Here is a 16,225-nt window from a genome sequence, read left to right on the forward strand (position 1 = left end):
TTGTTCCAATACACACAAAGGAACTAAACATGTGTATAACAAAACATGTGTAATTGCAAAAAAAAAAAAAAAATTCAATGAAGAAAACAAAAACAGTAAAATCAGTAAATAATAATAAAAATTTTTTGAGCAACTAAGGGGTTAAAAATAAAAGGTCTCAGTGCGCAGTGCATGCTGGGAGCTGTGGGCTGAGTCTGGGTAATGTAGTTGTGTGTACAGGAAATGGCTGCTGGCTGGGCTCTGTGGCTGCTCCCTGCTTGCTCTCCTTACATCTTCTTTCCTTTGTTCTTCTGGCCACAGAGCAGCGGATTGGATCCAGTGCTGGGACCCAGATAGAAGGTGAGAGGGGCACAGGGCAGATGTGGGGGCTACACTGTACCCAGCGGCTTCTGGGGGCACAGGGATAGGTGTGTTCTTAGTTCTGGGCTCTTCCTGCCCTTGTGCTGTATTATGTGCTGTACAATATGATCCCCCCATACTAAGCCCCCCGCGGCTGGACATAGGGGCACAAGGGCTATTATAGATCCGGACTGATCCGAAGTCCCCGGCACATCCGTGTAATCTGCGTCCTGTGTCCATCGGCTCTTAATCTTCTAACAACCTATTAATATCTGAATTATTTACCATTCATTTCTATGCGTCTCTTTAACTCTCACGCTTTCCATCATATTCACAAATAGTCTAAATGTTCAGAATATAATTATTTTTTATTAGATCAATATAACCGTTACAACCTTTACAAATACCGTTTGTAATATTATGTATTTTTTTTTTTTTTAACACTGGGTGCAAGATTTTATTGTTTTATGTTTTTTATTTAGTATTTTCTGTAAGAAATAAACGAATTCTAAATACGATAAAAGCAGTAATAATATTGGTAACACTATGTATTTTAATTGAATTAATTTAATATATTTATGCATTTTTATAGTAATTTAATATCATATCTATAAATGCATAAATAATATTTATGCATTTATAGATGTGATACTAAATTAATATAAAAATGTATAAATATATTAAATAATTTTCTGTATTTCTAAAAATCGAAATAAATAAAAATATATATTGTTTATTTATTTTTGTTATATTTTTCAAACCATCTTGTATTGTATTTTTTTTTTCTTTTTTACCAAACTAATCCTTAACATGTAGATAAATGACAGATTACCTCACTGAGGGACTTTCCAAACCGATTGCATAGATACATTGACCTAAGGAATTATAGTCCTGGACCTTTAAACCGTGCAGATAGTGACAACTTTTCACCACGAGTCATTGTGCTACTTTTATTTTTCATTTATTTTTTTTTTTAGAATTTTTTTTTTCGTTCTCACGATCACCCAGTGATTCTGTAATTGAGCAGGTCTTGGGGTGATTTGTGGATATACATTTATTTTTTTTGTTGGTTAATGGGTCAGCAGACAACAATTATTTAGGTTAGAATTTGCAGTGAATGTGACAGTTCCTGCGCGGAGTGGAAATAAAGGCAGAGTTTTAAAGCTCCGGACGGAAGCGGCGACCACTAATTGTTCACTAGAGGAACTACAGATGCGAGATTTTCTGTCACTTACCAGCAGTGGCAGCGGAAGTCACTGATGAATAATTCAGTATTGTAGGCATTGTACGGGCGCGGAGGCTGCACTGTGGGGGGTTTTCCAGAACATTACGGTCCATTTACAAGATGGACCCATTATTCGGTTGTGTGCCTGGAGTCTCAGCCAGACTAATGTTCTCATATTATCAAAAGTTAAAGGGGTCGTACCGTGTCATCACAAAATATACAGACAGTCATGGCCAAAAGTGTTGGCACTCTTGAAATTGTTCCAGAAAATGAAGTATTTCTCCCCGAAAATTTTTGCAATTGCATGTTTTGTTATACACATGTTAATTTCCTTTGTGTGTATTGAAATAAACAAAAAAAAAAGAGAAAAAAAAGGCAAATTTAACAATTTCACACTAAATCCCCAAAATGGGGCGGATAAAATTGTTGCACTCTCAACTTAATATTTGGTTACCCCCTTTGGAATAAATAACTGAAATCAATCGCTTCCTATAACCACCAACAAGCTTCTTACACCTCAACTAGATTGTCAGACCACTCTTCTTACAATCTGCTCCGGGTCTCTCATATGTGCTCCCAACAGCAATTGTAAGATCTCTCCACAGGTGTTCAATGAGATTTAGATCCGGACTCATTGCTGCCACTTCAGGACTCTCCAGCGCTATGTTTCCATCCATTTCTGGGGGCTTCTTGAAGTATATTTGACGTCATTGTCCTGCTAGAAGACCCATGACATAGGATGCAAACCCAGCTTTCTGCCACTGGGCACTACATCATGATCCGAAATCCTTTGGTAATCTTCAGATTTCATGATGCCTTGCACACAGTTAAGGCACCCAGTGCCAGAGGCAGGAAAACAACCCCAAAACATGTTTGAACCATCATATTTGACTGTAGGTACTGTGATATTTTCTCTGTATGCTTCATTCCATTTTCACTAAACAATGGAATGATGTGCTTTACCAAAAAGCTTTATTTTGTTCTCATCTCTCCACGAGACGCTTTCCCAGAAGGATTTTGGCAACCTGCAATCTAGCTTTTTTATGTCTGTGTCAGCAGTGGGGTCCTCCTGGGTCTCCCGTCATAGCGTTTCATTGCATTCAAATGTCGACGGATAGTTCGTGCTGACACTAATGCACCTGAGTCTTCAGGACAGCTTGAATTTCTTTGGACCTTGATTGGGGCTGCTAATCTATCATCCGGACTATCCTGCGTTCCAACCTTTCATCAATTTTTTTCTGCCATCCACGTCCAGAGAGATTAGCTACAGTGCCATGGGTTGTAAACTTCTTGATTATGTTGTACACCGTGGACAAAGGAACATCAAGATCTCTTCAGATGGACTTGTAACCTTTAGATTGTTAATATTGTTCAACAATTTTGGTTCTCAAGTCCTCAGACAGTTCTCTTCTCCTCGCTTTATATGGAACACACAGACACACAATGCAAAGATTGAGTCAACTTCTTCCCTTTTTTATCTGGTTTCATGTGCGATTTTCATGTTGCCCACTCCTTTTACTTGCCACAGATGAGTTTGAACAAGCATCACATGCTTGAAACAAAGTTATTTACCCACAATTTTGGAAAGATGCCACCAATTTTGTCCAGCCCATTTTTGGGCTTTTGTGAGAAATTTTGTCCAATTTGCTACCCCCCCCCCCTTTTTTTTGTGTTGTACCAATACACACAAAAGAATTAAATATGTATATAATAAAACATGTAATTTCAATAATTTTCTGGGAGAAATACTTCATTTTCTGGAAAAATTTCAACGGTGCCAACATTTTCGGCCATGACTGTATACCATAACGTTCTAATCGATGGGGCCTATGGAATCCCCTCCAAGATAAAGGGGGACTACCGTGGCGTTGCCAGATACCTGATGTGCAGGGAAGTACAACATAGCTCACGCACATGAGGCTGGGTAGTCAAGAGGTCCGAGGTCATAGACAGAGGGGAGGGACAAAGGCGTAGTCAGGGCACAGTCCGGGGTCAAATTTCTAAGAAGGTAGTGGATAACGACAGAGGGGCTAGGCAAACAGATGGTCAAAGGCAAATTCGAGGTCGAACAACAAAGATCAGAATACAAGTCTAGGAGCAAAGAAGAAACACACACCTCTTGAAAAAAACTACAATTGGCAGCAATCTAAGGCAGAGAGTTGGCTAAATAGCCAGGTAATTACTCTGGACAGGAGACACATGGATGAAGCCCTGGCACACCCTGGTCCTGATTGGACTGCTAAACTGTCACTCAAGACACTGACAGCTTAGCATGCCCCAAGATCTGATTAGATGGCTGAGCTGTCAATCACCATAATGACAGCTTAGCACGCCCCTGTTGGCTGCACTGCGAACAGACACTTTGATAGGAGGAATCATGATAATTTGGACTTGCACCAATCTCATGAATTGTGGCCTCTTGTCCCCTGTATGAATGGCACCATAGTGCATGTGACCATCGCTACGTTTACTGTGCATGCGCACTACCGCTTCCAAACATTCATAGAAGAGAATGGTGCAGAGGTGGCTTGTGCACGACCCCTGTCCTCATTGGGGGGTCCCATCGCTGGTCACACATTCTGTGAATAGGTGATGTTGTTCCTTGGAATTTGGGGCTACAAATGATTAGTAAAGCATGGCTACTTTTTTTGAGAAACCCGTCCAAACATTGTGAAGCTGCAAGATATAATTGTAGGATGAGTGCTGATAAACGCTCTGCACCGCTTTCTTTCGGCCATATCGTGGGCTTATTCTGGGCTTGGCACCAGCAGCCATTGAGTATGTGCAGCTTTCTCCATATTCACTCTGAGCATCCTACAATTGTCTCATTGCAACACAACTGAAGTCTGTTTCATGTCTCCTCGCTGCCTTGTGTGGCTCATGATTTCCTGCATTAAATCATGTTCATGGCTGGGACTCGTGAATCAGCTTTTCCAGTTTTACAGCTGCTTTCTATTAGGCCTTAGTTCTACTGCCATCATCCCTTTGCCGGAATCCCATGATATTTTAATAGGGGGGTGGAGATGGTCGGCTGCCAGACAGTATTGTGCCGCTTATCTCTATAGGATGCAGCTTCCTCCTGATGGTGACTGTTGGCCGTCTACACTAGACATTTGGCTTCATGCTTGTTTGTGGGACATATTGTGCATAATGGGCTTGTCATATGCCAAAAGTTTGTCTACATTAGGCAGTATGTGTCGGTATAATTTATTCTTGTTCTCACGGTATTAAGAAAAAGTCGTCTATATGCAGGGTATATATTAGAATAGGACAGTTGCACCAGACAAACCCTTGGTCCAAGCATTGGTACACAGCTAACCTCACCCATATGCAAAGCTTGGCCGTGATTGGATGTGTTTTCCGTAGGAAGAGATGAATTAGCTGCAGCAAAACACCTAACAGCGACTTATCTTACTTGAAAGCCAAAGGATCGGGCATATTGAAACTCAGTATGCCTGATCTTTTTTTTATATCTGTTGTGGGTAGAGAGTAAGGACACCCATATATACGTTAGATTGTTTGTAATGTGCATGGCCACCATGAGAGTGTCGGCAAATGTAATCCGTTAGGTTAAAGGGATTGTACATCCTATGTGTCCATATTGTTAATACAGTCTCTTGCATTGGTCGACCTGGCTCATACATGTGCAATAGTAGCTTGTTGACTCCAATGGGCACCATGGAAGGGTAATTTCTTTGCAGCAAATAAGGACTTTTTTTTTTTACCTGCAAGGGGTGGGCAGAGCAGAAGATCCCCTCCACCCCCCACGGCCATGCAACCAGGTACCTATAAATGGGCATCATGCAGAAATCCATACATTTGCCCCCTCTCATTCATCAGGCAGCTTCATTGACATTCCCTGCAAATTCTCTCTTGCATGAAGTCAGCAAAAAAGCTGAATCTTGTGTGAATTGTGTAGGTGACTGGAGCGGGGTAATGGCCGCTCTGCAGAAGAACATTTTATCAATGGGCTCAGGGTTCATTCACACGCTGCTCTCTGCATTCAGAGAAACGTCTCCGGCTTCCCTCGCTGTGCGGAAACGGTTAACGTTACTATGTGCTTTATAGGAACATGGCATTATGTATTGCTTGTGTACATTGCCCCCTTCTGTCCAAGGTCTTTTCCCCCCTCTCTTGTGTCTTGCTTTGTGCTTGTCTGGACTTGTAAGGCAGAGATCGCTGCTAATGGAGAACATCTGAGAGCGTTCTTGTCAAAAGGGAGCTATTTCTTGTCATTTCAATGTGTAGGTGATACATAGGATTGCTGTTGAGCACTAAAATAGGGGTCTCCACTCTCCTGCTCCTTCTTTTTCCTTGAGGGGCACTGTGATTTTGCGGATTTGACCCTTTCCAATACCAAGGGTCAGGGGCGGACACAGACTGTAGTGGGCCCCTGTGCAAGAAATTTTTGGGGCCCCCCCCCTGCCCTTCATAAGGCAACAAAGTTATGTAAACATAACCCCCCCCCATGTGCATCTCTCATCCCCCCCCATGTGCATCTCTCATCCCCCCCATGTGCATCTCTCATCCCCCCCATGTGCATCTCTCACCCCCCCCATGTGCATCTCTCATCCCCCCCATGTGCATCTTTCATCCCCCCCCCATGTGCATCTCTCATCCCCCCCGTGCATCTCTGATTCCCCCCACTCCTAGTTAATTAATTGTATTTAAAAAAAATAAAACTTGTTATACTTACCCCCATGCGATCCCTGCAGAATCCTGGCGCACGTCCACGTCGCTACCACCAGGCTCTCCTGACGTTCAGTCATGTGACGGCGCCACATACATAGCCAGCAGCTTTTGTTTTGGCCAAAAGATTTTTAAAGCCGCCACCACGATAAGGTAGACTCTTCTGGCTGGGCCCTACTCTAACCTATTAAAATTTTCTTAAAATATCCAATACTCTTTTTAGATATATTTTTATTTCGTTTTCTTTAAGGGAATGTGTCATATACATTTTTTTTTTTAAATGACCAATAATACCACATACAGGGAATACCGCCACACCATGACCAGACCACATATTACCACAACATAGTGACCGAATAATACCACACAGAAGGAAGAAAAACTGCCACACCATGACCAGACCACATATTACCACCACATTACTAATATTACCACCACATTACTAATATTACCATAAGTGTCATTATACACGGGAGCTCTATACATGGTATGTATAATTTAAGTGTCCAGGTAATCTAGTGATCACCAGTGACATTATACACAGGAGCTCTGTATATAGTGTCAGTGTACAGGTAATACAGTGATCACCAGTGACATTATACACAGGAGCTCTGTATATAGTGTCAGTGTACAGGTAATACAGTGATCACCAGTGACATTATACACAGAGGCTCTGTATATAGTGTCAGTGTACAGGTAATACAGTGATCACCAGTGACATTATACACAGGAGCTCTGTATATAGTGTCAGTGTACAGGTAATACAGTGATCACCAGTGACATTATACACAGGAGCCCGGTACATAGTATATAGTGTAAGTGTACATGTAATACACTGACTCACTGGTGACGTCTCTAGGTGAAGTCCTTCAGCTACGCTTTTCTCCTTCATCCAGCACAGACCGCCATCACGTCTTCCAGCCAGGACTCGTCTCTGCATAAAATAACACAGTTATCTAGAGCACATTCCCCAACTTCTACATTACGCAGCTGAATACAGACGTGCACCCACCATTAATATATAGTTATTATGCTACCCACCATTCCAAATATAAATTGTAATCCACCACGGTGCCCCCATTAACTGTAAATAGGCACTTAATATATAATTTAATTAGAACCTCTACTCTTTCCACCAATTTGTTACCAGTTACACTCCTGCATCCGCAACGCCCCCTACTCTATACTTCCTGCTCCCCGCATTCATTATTTACATGCACCCCCTGCCCCAATTCATTATATCATGTCCGAGCTCTCCCCACCCAATCATCATTTATCATTTACTCTCCCCCACCCCACATTCATTATGTGCAGCTCATTATCCCCCTACTCCCAATTCCCCCATGTGCAGCTCATTTTCTCCCAATTCCCCCATGTGCAGCTCTCACCCCCCCATGTGCACATCTCTCATCCCCCTCCCCCACATGTGCCCCTCTCTCATCCCACCCCATGTGCATCTCTCATCCCCCCACATGTGCAGCTCTCACCACCCCCCCATGTGCACCACTCTCATCCCCCCCATGTGCACCTCTCTCATCCCCCTCCCCCACATGTGCACCTCTCTCATCCCCCTCCCCCACATGTGCACCTCTCTCATCCCCCTCCCCCCATGTGCATCTCCCATTCCCCCCCATGTGCACCTCTCTCATCCCCCTCCCCCCCATGTGCATCTCCCATTCCCCTCCCCATGTGCACCTCTCTCATCCCTCTCCCCCCCGCATCTCCCATCCCCCCCATGTGCATCCCCCATCCACCCCCCCATGTGCATCTCCCATTTCCCCCCCCATGTGCATCCCCCATCCACCCCCCCATGTGCATCTCCCATTCCCCCCCCCCATGTGCATCTCCCATTCCCCCCCCATGTGCATCTCCCATTCCCCCCCCCCATGTGCATCTCCCATTTCCCCCCCCATGTGCATCTCCCATTTCCCCCCCCCATGTGCATCTCCCATTTCCCCCCCCATGTGCATCTCCCATTCCCCCCCACTCCTAGTTAATTGTATTTAAAAAAAAAATAAAACTTGTTATACTTACCCCCATGCGATCCCTGCAGAATCCTGGCGCTCGTCCAAATCGCTGACAGCAGGTTCTCCTGACTTCCGGTCATGTGACGGCGCGGTCACATGACCGGAAGTCAGGGGAATCATAAAGGCTCCTGCTGAGATGTCCCGGACCCGGCGCTTAGAGGGGAGGAGAGGAGAGGAGAGAGACGCACAAGAGGGGGGGCTCCGAGGGGGCCCCTACCGGCCGGGCCCCATACTGGAGTCAGGGCAGTCATGCCCTGATGGCGGCCCTGCTGGAGGCTGGAGGGGCCCCCTCTCCCTCGGGGCCCCCGTTCAATGAACCGGCTGCACGGGCGGTAGTTCCGCCCCTGCCAAGGGTAAATAGTGAAGCGAATCAGCTCCTCTTCTGCAATGACATTTACTGCTGCAGATTTCTCTACATTTTTCTTTTCTTTGCGGAATTTAGGTTTTGCAATGCTATTAGTTTTATCCCCAAATGGATCTTGCTTTGCAATGCTTTTATGCATCATGGCCGTGCACCATTGCTTTAGGTGCCTTGCAGTGTCTGACTCGATGAAGGACATTATACTTGCACTCTTGTGCATATTTAAAGGGTGCCTGTCACTACCAAAACTCAGTCATATTAGGGACTTAGCCACTATAAAAAATCATCCCTGTAATATAGTTTTTACTTGCTTAGTTTTAAAAAAAAAAGCTTTTTATTTCTTAGGCACTTTGGTGTACCCTTGGTGTGGCCAAGTGCATCATTACACCCCGCTCGGTCTGCATGCAGTACACTACCCGTTCATGTTGATTGACAGCACTCACTTGCCCAGAGCGAGTGCTCTCTGGACTGAATCCTTGGCCCTACATCTGTGCACTGACACCGCAGGAGGCCAGCGCGTGCGTGTGCACAGTGTCAGTGCGCTCTCATCCCTCCCTGCTGTCTTTAGCTGCTGCTCGCTCACTGATACATGGAAGTGTAACAAATGGTAAATGAAGACGGCAGCAAGCGAGCGCTGTCAGTCCACATAAGGAGAGGTGTGCACAATGGTGGTTTGGAGGGGTGCACTGAGTCCATGGCCACTCCAAGGGTGCACCGAAGCTCCCTCATATGCCTAAGAAATAAAACATATATTCTGAAAAACTAAGCGCGCAAAGACTATATTACAGGGATGATTTTTATAGGGGCTAAATCCCCTGAATTTTTATATAAAATAGTTTAAATAAAAGTTTTGGGGGTGACAGACGTATGGTAGACACCATGATCACACCATGTTTACTTGGACAAAAGTTATATTGTTGTCTACTATAAAGCATTGCTTGGGTCCAAGTGAGTGAAAAAGTGCAATAGTGACCGATCCACGACATTTGATAACCCTTGTAGGGGCAATTACTTGTAAATGTCATCAGATTGCAGCTTTTGTTTGCTTTCAGAAGGTTTTATACATGAGGTTATTGCTGGATGTGATGTGAAGTATTGCGGGATCCCTGAAGAACTCTATTCACAGTGTTTTGGGATTTTTTTTTGCTCTGTGAGATGACCAGTGAGTCATCTCCACAAGGTGCTGGAGGTTTGGGAGCTGTGGAATTAGTTAGTGGTTCCCTTTTCAGCTTCCTCTGTGGTTGATGTCACTAATATAATGCGTTAGTGAAGCCCTCGCTTCTCAGTTATCTGACTCTGATCTGAAGTAGTCATTGGTTTTGGACAATACATAGCGTGTTTGGTGGGATTTGTAGACAGTGGGCGCACTCTGTACGTATGCTAGGACTAGTTTAGAGGTCCAAGATACAAAGCTGCCTCTGAATGGTGACTCGGAAAGAGCTAAAAATCAGATTATCAAACAGAAGCCACAATACATTGTAAAAATGCAGGGTCCCTTATGGAGACCTAACCTTGGCCAGACCACTGAAGACCAGCCTCATATTGGTGCCCCAACCTTGTCTGTCCTTCTACCAGGTCCCATTTATACCATATGATACATTTTATTGATTCCGAGGGAAAGTACAGATTTAATTATCATTAACACAAAAAGTCCCATTACAAGTACTAATGCATACCACTTCAGAAACAATACAAAAACACAACTCCCTGGACTATACTAATAGTCTGGGAAAACGAAGAGATGTATGCTCAGAATAAAAGTACATTTTATTAAATAGATGTTTAAAAAATAAATAAACCAATAATTAAAATAAGCAGAGAACCAAGATAAAATTATTCACAAGTGGATCAACAATTCAAACTCATAAAAAGAGTACATTATGTAAAATAAAGTACAGAAATAGAGGAGGTACCAAACAATTCGGTAGAGGCCAGGTAAGTGGACCACAAGTAATTTCTATGTCATTAACCACAATCCCATCCTATACATACGGTAGTTATCCATGGCCAAGTTTATAGATCATCTAAAGTGCATCAGGGCAAAAGGGACGGTAGTATATTACTGTAGAAAACCTTGTAGGAAAAAAGGATGAGAACTTTATATATAGCCCTTAGTAACCCCACTATATCTAGAACAACGAATGGAAGTAAATACTCATAATTGATGGCAACAAGTCATCACCAGGTATATAGATCATAATATCAGGTTAAATATCCACAAATTGAATCTGATGGTGATTAGCTAAAAATATAAAACTCTGTCCTAAAAAGACATGAGTGATGCTGATCCACGTGGAGAAGGACGTACCCCCACGACGCCGTTTCGCAAGTGCTTCTTTCCAGAGGGGCGTTGAATTGTTGATCCATTTGTGAATAATTTTATCTTGGTTCTCTACTTATTTTAATTATTGATTTTTCTTTTTAAATATCCATTTAATAAAATTTACATTTATTCTGAGCATACATCTCTTCGTTTTCCCAGACTATTAATGTAGATTTAATTATCAGTCTTGAGACGGAGTCTGATTCACTCGCATTTTGTTTTAAAGGGATTTCTGGTTTTAAGGTAATACATTAAAAGTTTTACAACTTTTTATAATATTTTGTTTCTAAATTCTTCTCCTTTTTTAACATTTCTAATTAATTTCACACAGAAAGTAGAATTCTTCTGCTTATGTTTTGAGTCTGAAAACCTAAAGCAAATCCTGTTCTCAGCCAAGAAGTGGATACAATTGTATCAAGTAAAAACATTGTGACGGCAGCCTGACACGTTGTATCAGATTGCAGCTTTGTCCGGACACTGCTGATGTGTTCATCTCCCAGAGCGTTGTCTACACCGGATACAACCGTATCCTCCTCTCAGCTCAGCCTTGCTGTGTATATAGTTTGCTACTTCTGAGTGTAAGCAGAGATCTTGAAAATAGTAAAGAAATTGCAAAATAAAGTTCTTGTCTAAATATTTTATTCTATTCAATATGCAGATCCTGCTGGGAACCCAGGAAAAGGCGTGAACATCTCCACCATCCAGAGGTTTAACCATGGCTGAAAACATCGAGGAGAAGCTCGGCGATCTTGACGTCAGACCAAAGAGCAGCCGTAGTCGCAGTGCGGACCGGAAAGATGGATACGTTTGGAGCGGGAAGAAGCTTTCCTGGTCGAATAAAAGCGGCCACTTGGCTGATGAGGGTGCTGGCTGCTCTACGGACAAAGTGGAGGGGTCTGGCCGGAGCCAGGAGAGGACGCACAGCTGTTCCTCCATAGAACTGGATCTAGACCGCTCTTGTGGACATAAGCTCTTGGGTCGGTCTTTGAAGCAGAAGCTACAAGACGCTGTCGGGCAATGCTTCCCCATAAATACGTGCAGCAGCCGGCACCAATCCGTATTGTCTTCCAAAAGGAAAATTCATATAAGTGAACTGATGCTGGACAAGTGCCCCTTTCCCCCCAAATCAGACCTGGCCTACAGGTGGCACTTTATCAAAAGACACACAGCCCCCGTAAGTCAACCACACACCCAGTATGTGGTGAAAGACGCTCCTCGGGTGGAACCCCTAGCCATGGCCGAGGGGGACGAGGACATGTTATCGGAGGGACAGATCCTGCCTTGTGAGGTTAATATGGTAGAATCTGTCACCACCAAAGCCTTGCAGGGCAGCAAGGAGGACAGTGACATTGACTCGGACGATGAAGTCCTCACACTTTGTACAAGTTCTCGAAAGAGGAATAAACCAAGATGGGATCCGGACGACGAGATCTTTCAGGCCGCGACCCCTCCTAAGTATCACACCCAGATAGATTACGTCCATTGTCTGGTGCCCGATCTGTTCCAGATCAATAATAACCCCTGTTACTGGGGGGTTATGGACAGGTATGCAGCGGAGGCCTTACTGGAAGGAAAGCCGGAGGGGACATTTTTACTACGGGACTCGGCACAGGAAGACTACCTGTTTTCCGTCAGTTTTAGACGTTACAGCCGCTCCCTCCACGCCCGGATTGAGCAGTGGAACCATAACTTTAGCTTTGACGCCCATGATCCGTGCGTGTTCCACGCGCCCAACGTCACGGGTCTGCTGGAGCATTACAAAGACCCCAGCTCTTGTATGTTCTTCGAGCCCCTTCTCTCCAGCCCTTTGCACAGGACATTCCCCTTTTCCCTCCAGCACATATGCAGAACCGTCATCTGCGGCTCCACAAACTACGATGGCATTGACTCCCTCCCCATCCCTTCTTCCATGAAACTTTACCTGAAGGAATATCATTACAAGTCTAAAGTGCGGGTCCGCCGTGTCGACATACCCGAGCGGCACCACAAGTGATAACTGGACTTATTAAGAACTCTTTTTTTTTTAATTTCAGTTTTACTCACTCATGAAAGTTTGTGACCCCCTCCTCCCCTTGCATTGATGCTTCCTTAGCCGCAAAGCTTTAGCATTTTAGAAATGAAATTACTAATGTGTCCTTAGCTTCCAAAAGATCTAATGAATTACAGATTATATTTATACTGATTGGAGTTCTATTTTTTTTTTCTGATACAAAGCTCCAATTTTCTAGTGTCGAGTTAAAATATATGATTTCACCACTAGAGGGAGCTGACTGCAGACATTTTATATGAGCAGTATACAGTGAGCTCCCTCTAGTGGTGACATCTGAATGGCAGAAATGTATAATTTATACAGGGGATTTGGAGCTCGGTGTCAGGAAAAAATTATGCTCCAACTGTTTTAAAGATATATTAGAACTAAGGCTCTCAATCCCATCATGTAGGGATTTTTTTTTTAACCCATTAATCACTATGCTATCTAGTACTGACCTCCATAATGACTGTGTTTTAAAGATGAATGTTGGTGGAACCTGCTGGACAGGGCGACTAACTATGTGTATGGGTAAAAAGAAAAACGGATCGGGTATGTTGAATTTTAAAGGGATTTAAGCCACTCAGAGGGGTGCCTAGCAGCGGCTTTCCTCTCTCTTCTCTTGAAGACAAGTGCACGCTCTGCTGAACCAATCATACATGTGTATGGGGAATCAAAAGATATCACTACCAGCTCTATCAATCTATATGGCCCCCCTTTAGCCTGTTTAACCACTTATTGACATTATTGACACATAATGAGTATTGATCCCGTCCCATGGTCTCTCATTTCAGATGATGATCTCCTAAAGCAGAGGTCTTCAAGCTGTGAACCTCCAGCTGTTGTCAAACTACAACTCCCAGCATGCGGCATGCTCATATTTCCTAATATAGTGCCCGTTACAAGTCCGTTGGATCATGGATGCAGAAAAGGAGGTGGCGGATGGGAATATTTTATTTGCTAGGTCCTGTTGATTTATTTCATGTCCATGGTTTTTGCTCCCTAATTAGAAAAATATATCCGCTTCCGTTCAGAAACAGCGTCGCGGGTTGTGTCTTGTATTGTAGCTTAGTCAAATTTAATTTAATGGAACTGTGCTGTAATACCAGATTCAACCTATGGACAAGCGTGGCGCTGTTTGTGGTAGAAAATACATTTTTTTCTAGCCCAGTACAACCCCTTTAGGACACGTCCTCATCTATGATAGAGGGACCATTTTGTTCCCTTGGGCACCATGGCCTGGGTGGAACTACAAATGCTCCACTTCCTATAGCTACACCATCTAGAGATAACATTTTTGGCAATTTTTAATAACTTTTTGAATTTCATGACTGCCAAACACAGGGGTATAACACCGTACCCTGAGGAGCACGTCTGAGCCTGAAATTTAAAGGTTCTCATTGTAAAGGTTTCCATATGCATTAGATGAAGGTCCGCCAAACCTGGCAATTGGCCAACCATCTAATGTATGCCGCGTGTCCCAACTAACCTGATTGCTGATTTTGGAGAACTGAAGGATCAGACATGTTAGATTTCAACATGCCTGGTCATTTTTTTTCTCTCTTGAGTTTAAGCTGTCACTAGAGGGGTCTAGCAGTGGCCTATAATTGTCCTTACTGAGAATGCATACATGCTCAGGCAAACTGTGCATGCATGTTGGCAGGAATAGCAGTGTTGTGTTCCAATCAGGAGCGCCCCAATCCCTTACCACCTGGCCTCCTGCAGGGTGCTATGCTTCTGAAGATGGATAGTTTGGGGCTGGCAGCATTGGCTGAGCCAAAGTCCCGAATTGAGCGCTTCCTAGTGCTGCCAAAAGGGGTAGCTTTGCCTACGCAGCATGGGAAAAGTATAGGGGGGCCGGATCTAGCAAGCTTCAGAGCAGACTTTGCAAACAACCTGCAAGTGCACGCCCCATACCTCAGAGGTGGCCGGTAACCTTGGCAACAAGCAGTAAACTATAGAATTAAAAATCCTTCCATTCTAGAGAACAGAGAGGACTTTTTAACAAGAAGTAATTTGCAAAGTTTCTTGTTTTTCCCCATTTAATAAGATGAGGTGTAGGGCCTGCTACCTGGTTTGCACTCTGTCCACCATCCACACTGACTGCGCCTTAATATATTGAGGACTAGAAGTCCCAGCATAATTTATTGTGGCTATGGAACCTTTTGAAGCTGGATCCAAGCAAACGTCTTTCCCTTACACTCTCGTTGCCCTATAGTCTTCCCATAATCATCTGCTATTAATCTCGCGTTAAACACTTTTTCCAAAGTTCCAAAGTTGACATTAACCTTTTTTTTTTTCTGCCGATTTAAAGGGACGTTTACTCACAATAGAAATCTTGTGATAGGTCATTGGGCTGAAGATAACATGGGTGTGATGCCACTGATGCGTTACCTGGTAATGTGCCCAGGTACCTTTCAGGAAACCCCCTCTTGGGGTCAGTGCTGACGTTGGTCTTTGGTCCTCGAGCTCCGTTGCTGCATTCACAGTGACTTGTGTACAATATGTAGTGTTCCGAAAACCGATCAAAATAAATAACGTTTATGGTAATGTGACGTGTCCGACTCGAGATCCAGAATTATCCGTTGTGTCTTATACGTGGTGTGTGTACAGGCTGTGTTCCTTGGCTGTAGAGGCTTTGCTCTTCCTGCAGTCACAGTTTGGTCTCTACATTGTAAATGTAGTTCTAATATTTGCAACCTATAACATGCATCCTCATCTAATCAGCACAATCTCCACACTACGAAGACATGTTGAAAAACAGCGCCACTCCTGTGCACAGGATCTGTCAGGTATTGCAGACCACATTTAGGGAGTCTTTTAGTACTAAATGACAAGCCCAGCACCTTGTAGAATATATAGCCCTGATTAAAAAAAAAAAAAAATCACACCCTCAGTGTCCAAATTTGTTGGTGCGTTTGTCAGAAATTGTTCTTTATATGCTAATGAGGTTTCGGTACACAGTGGGAGTGACCAAACAGTTGAAGGCACCTTCTCACCTACTTGTTTTGCATCTTTCTCTTCATCCTGTAAAGTCAGAGCTGTCAGTCAAGGAAAATGATGGGGACGGATGAAAATCCAAGTAGGTGGGAGGGTGCACTGAACTGCTCAGCCACGCCCAGGGTGCTCTGAACACCTCATTTGCATAAAGAACGATTTCATACAAATGCAACAGATTCAGACAATAAAGGTATGTTTTTATTAAGTCTATGTTCCCTAAAAGGTGCAGTGC

At 43.6% G+C, this 16,225-nt stretch overlaps 1 protein-coding gene across 1 annotated transcript; it reads left to right on the plus strand.

Moving 5' to 3' along the window:
* Positions 1–183: 183 nt before the first annotated feature.
* On the plus strand, positions 184–15,543 carry SOCS4 (suppressor of cytokine signaling 4). The gene is made up of 2 exons (XM_073638472.1): positions 184–339; positions 11,623–15,543. Exon 2 carries the CDS (start codon positions 11,680–11,682, stop codon positions 12,955–12,957), a length of 1,278 nt encoding a protein of 425 aa, XP_073494573.1. The 5' UTR covers positions 184–339; positions 11,623–11,679; the 3' UTR covers positions 12,958–15,543.
* Positions 15,544–16,225: the final 682 nt, after the last annotated feature.

This window comes from Phyllobates terribilis, unplaced genomic scaffold (assembly GCF_046119375.1).
Source record: "Phyllobates terribilis strain yellow unplaced genomic scaffold, ASM4611937v1 Scaffold_7__3_contigs__length_470593459, whole genome shotgun sequence".
Classification (NCBI taxonomy): domain Eukaryota; kingdom Metazoa; phylum Chordata; class Amphibia; order Anura; family Dendrobatidae; genus Phyllobates; species Phyllobates terribilis.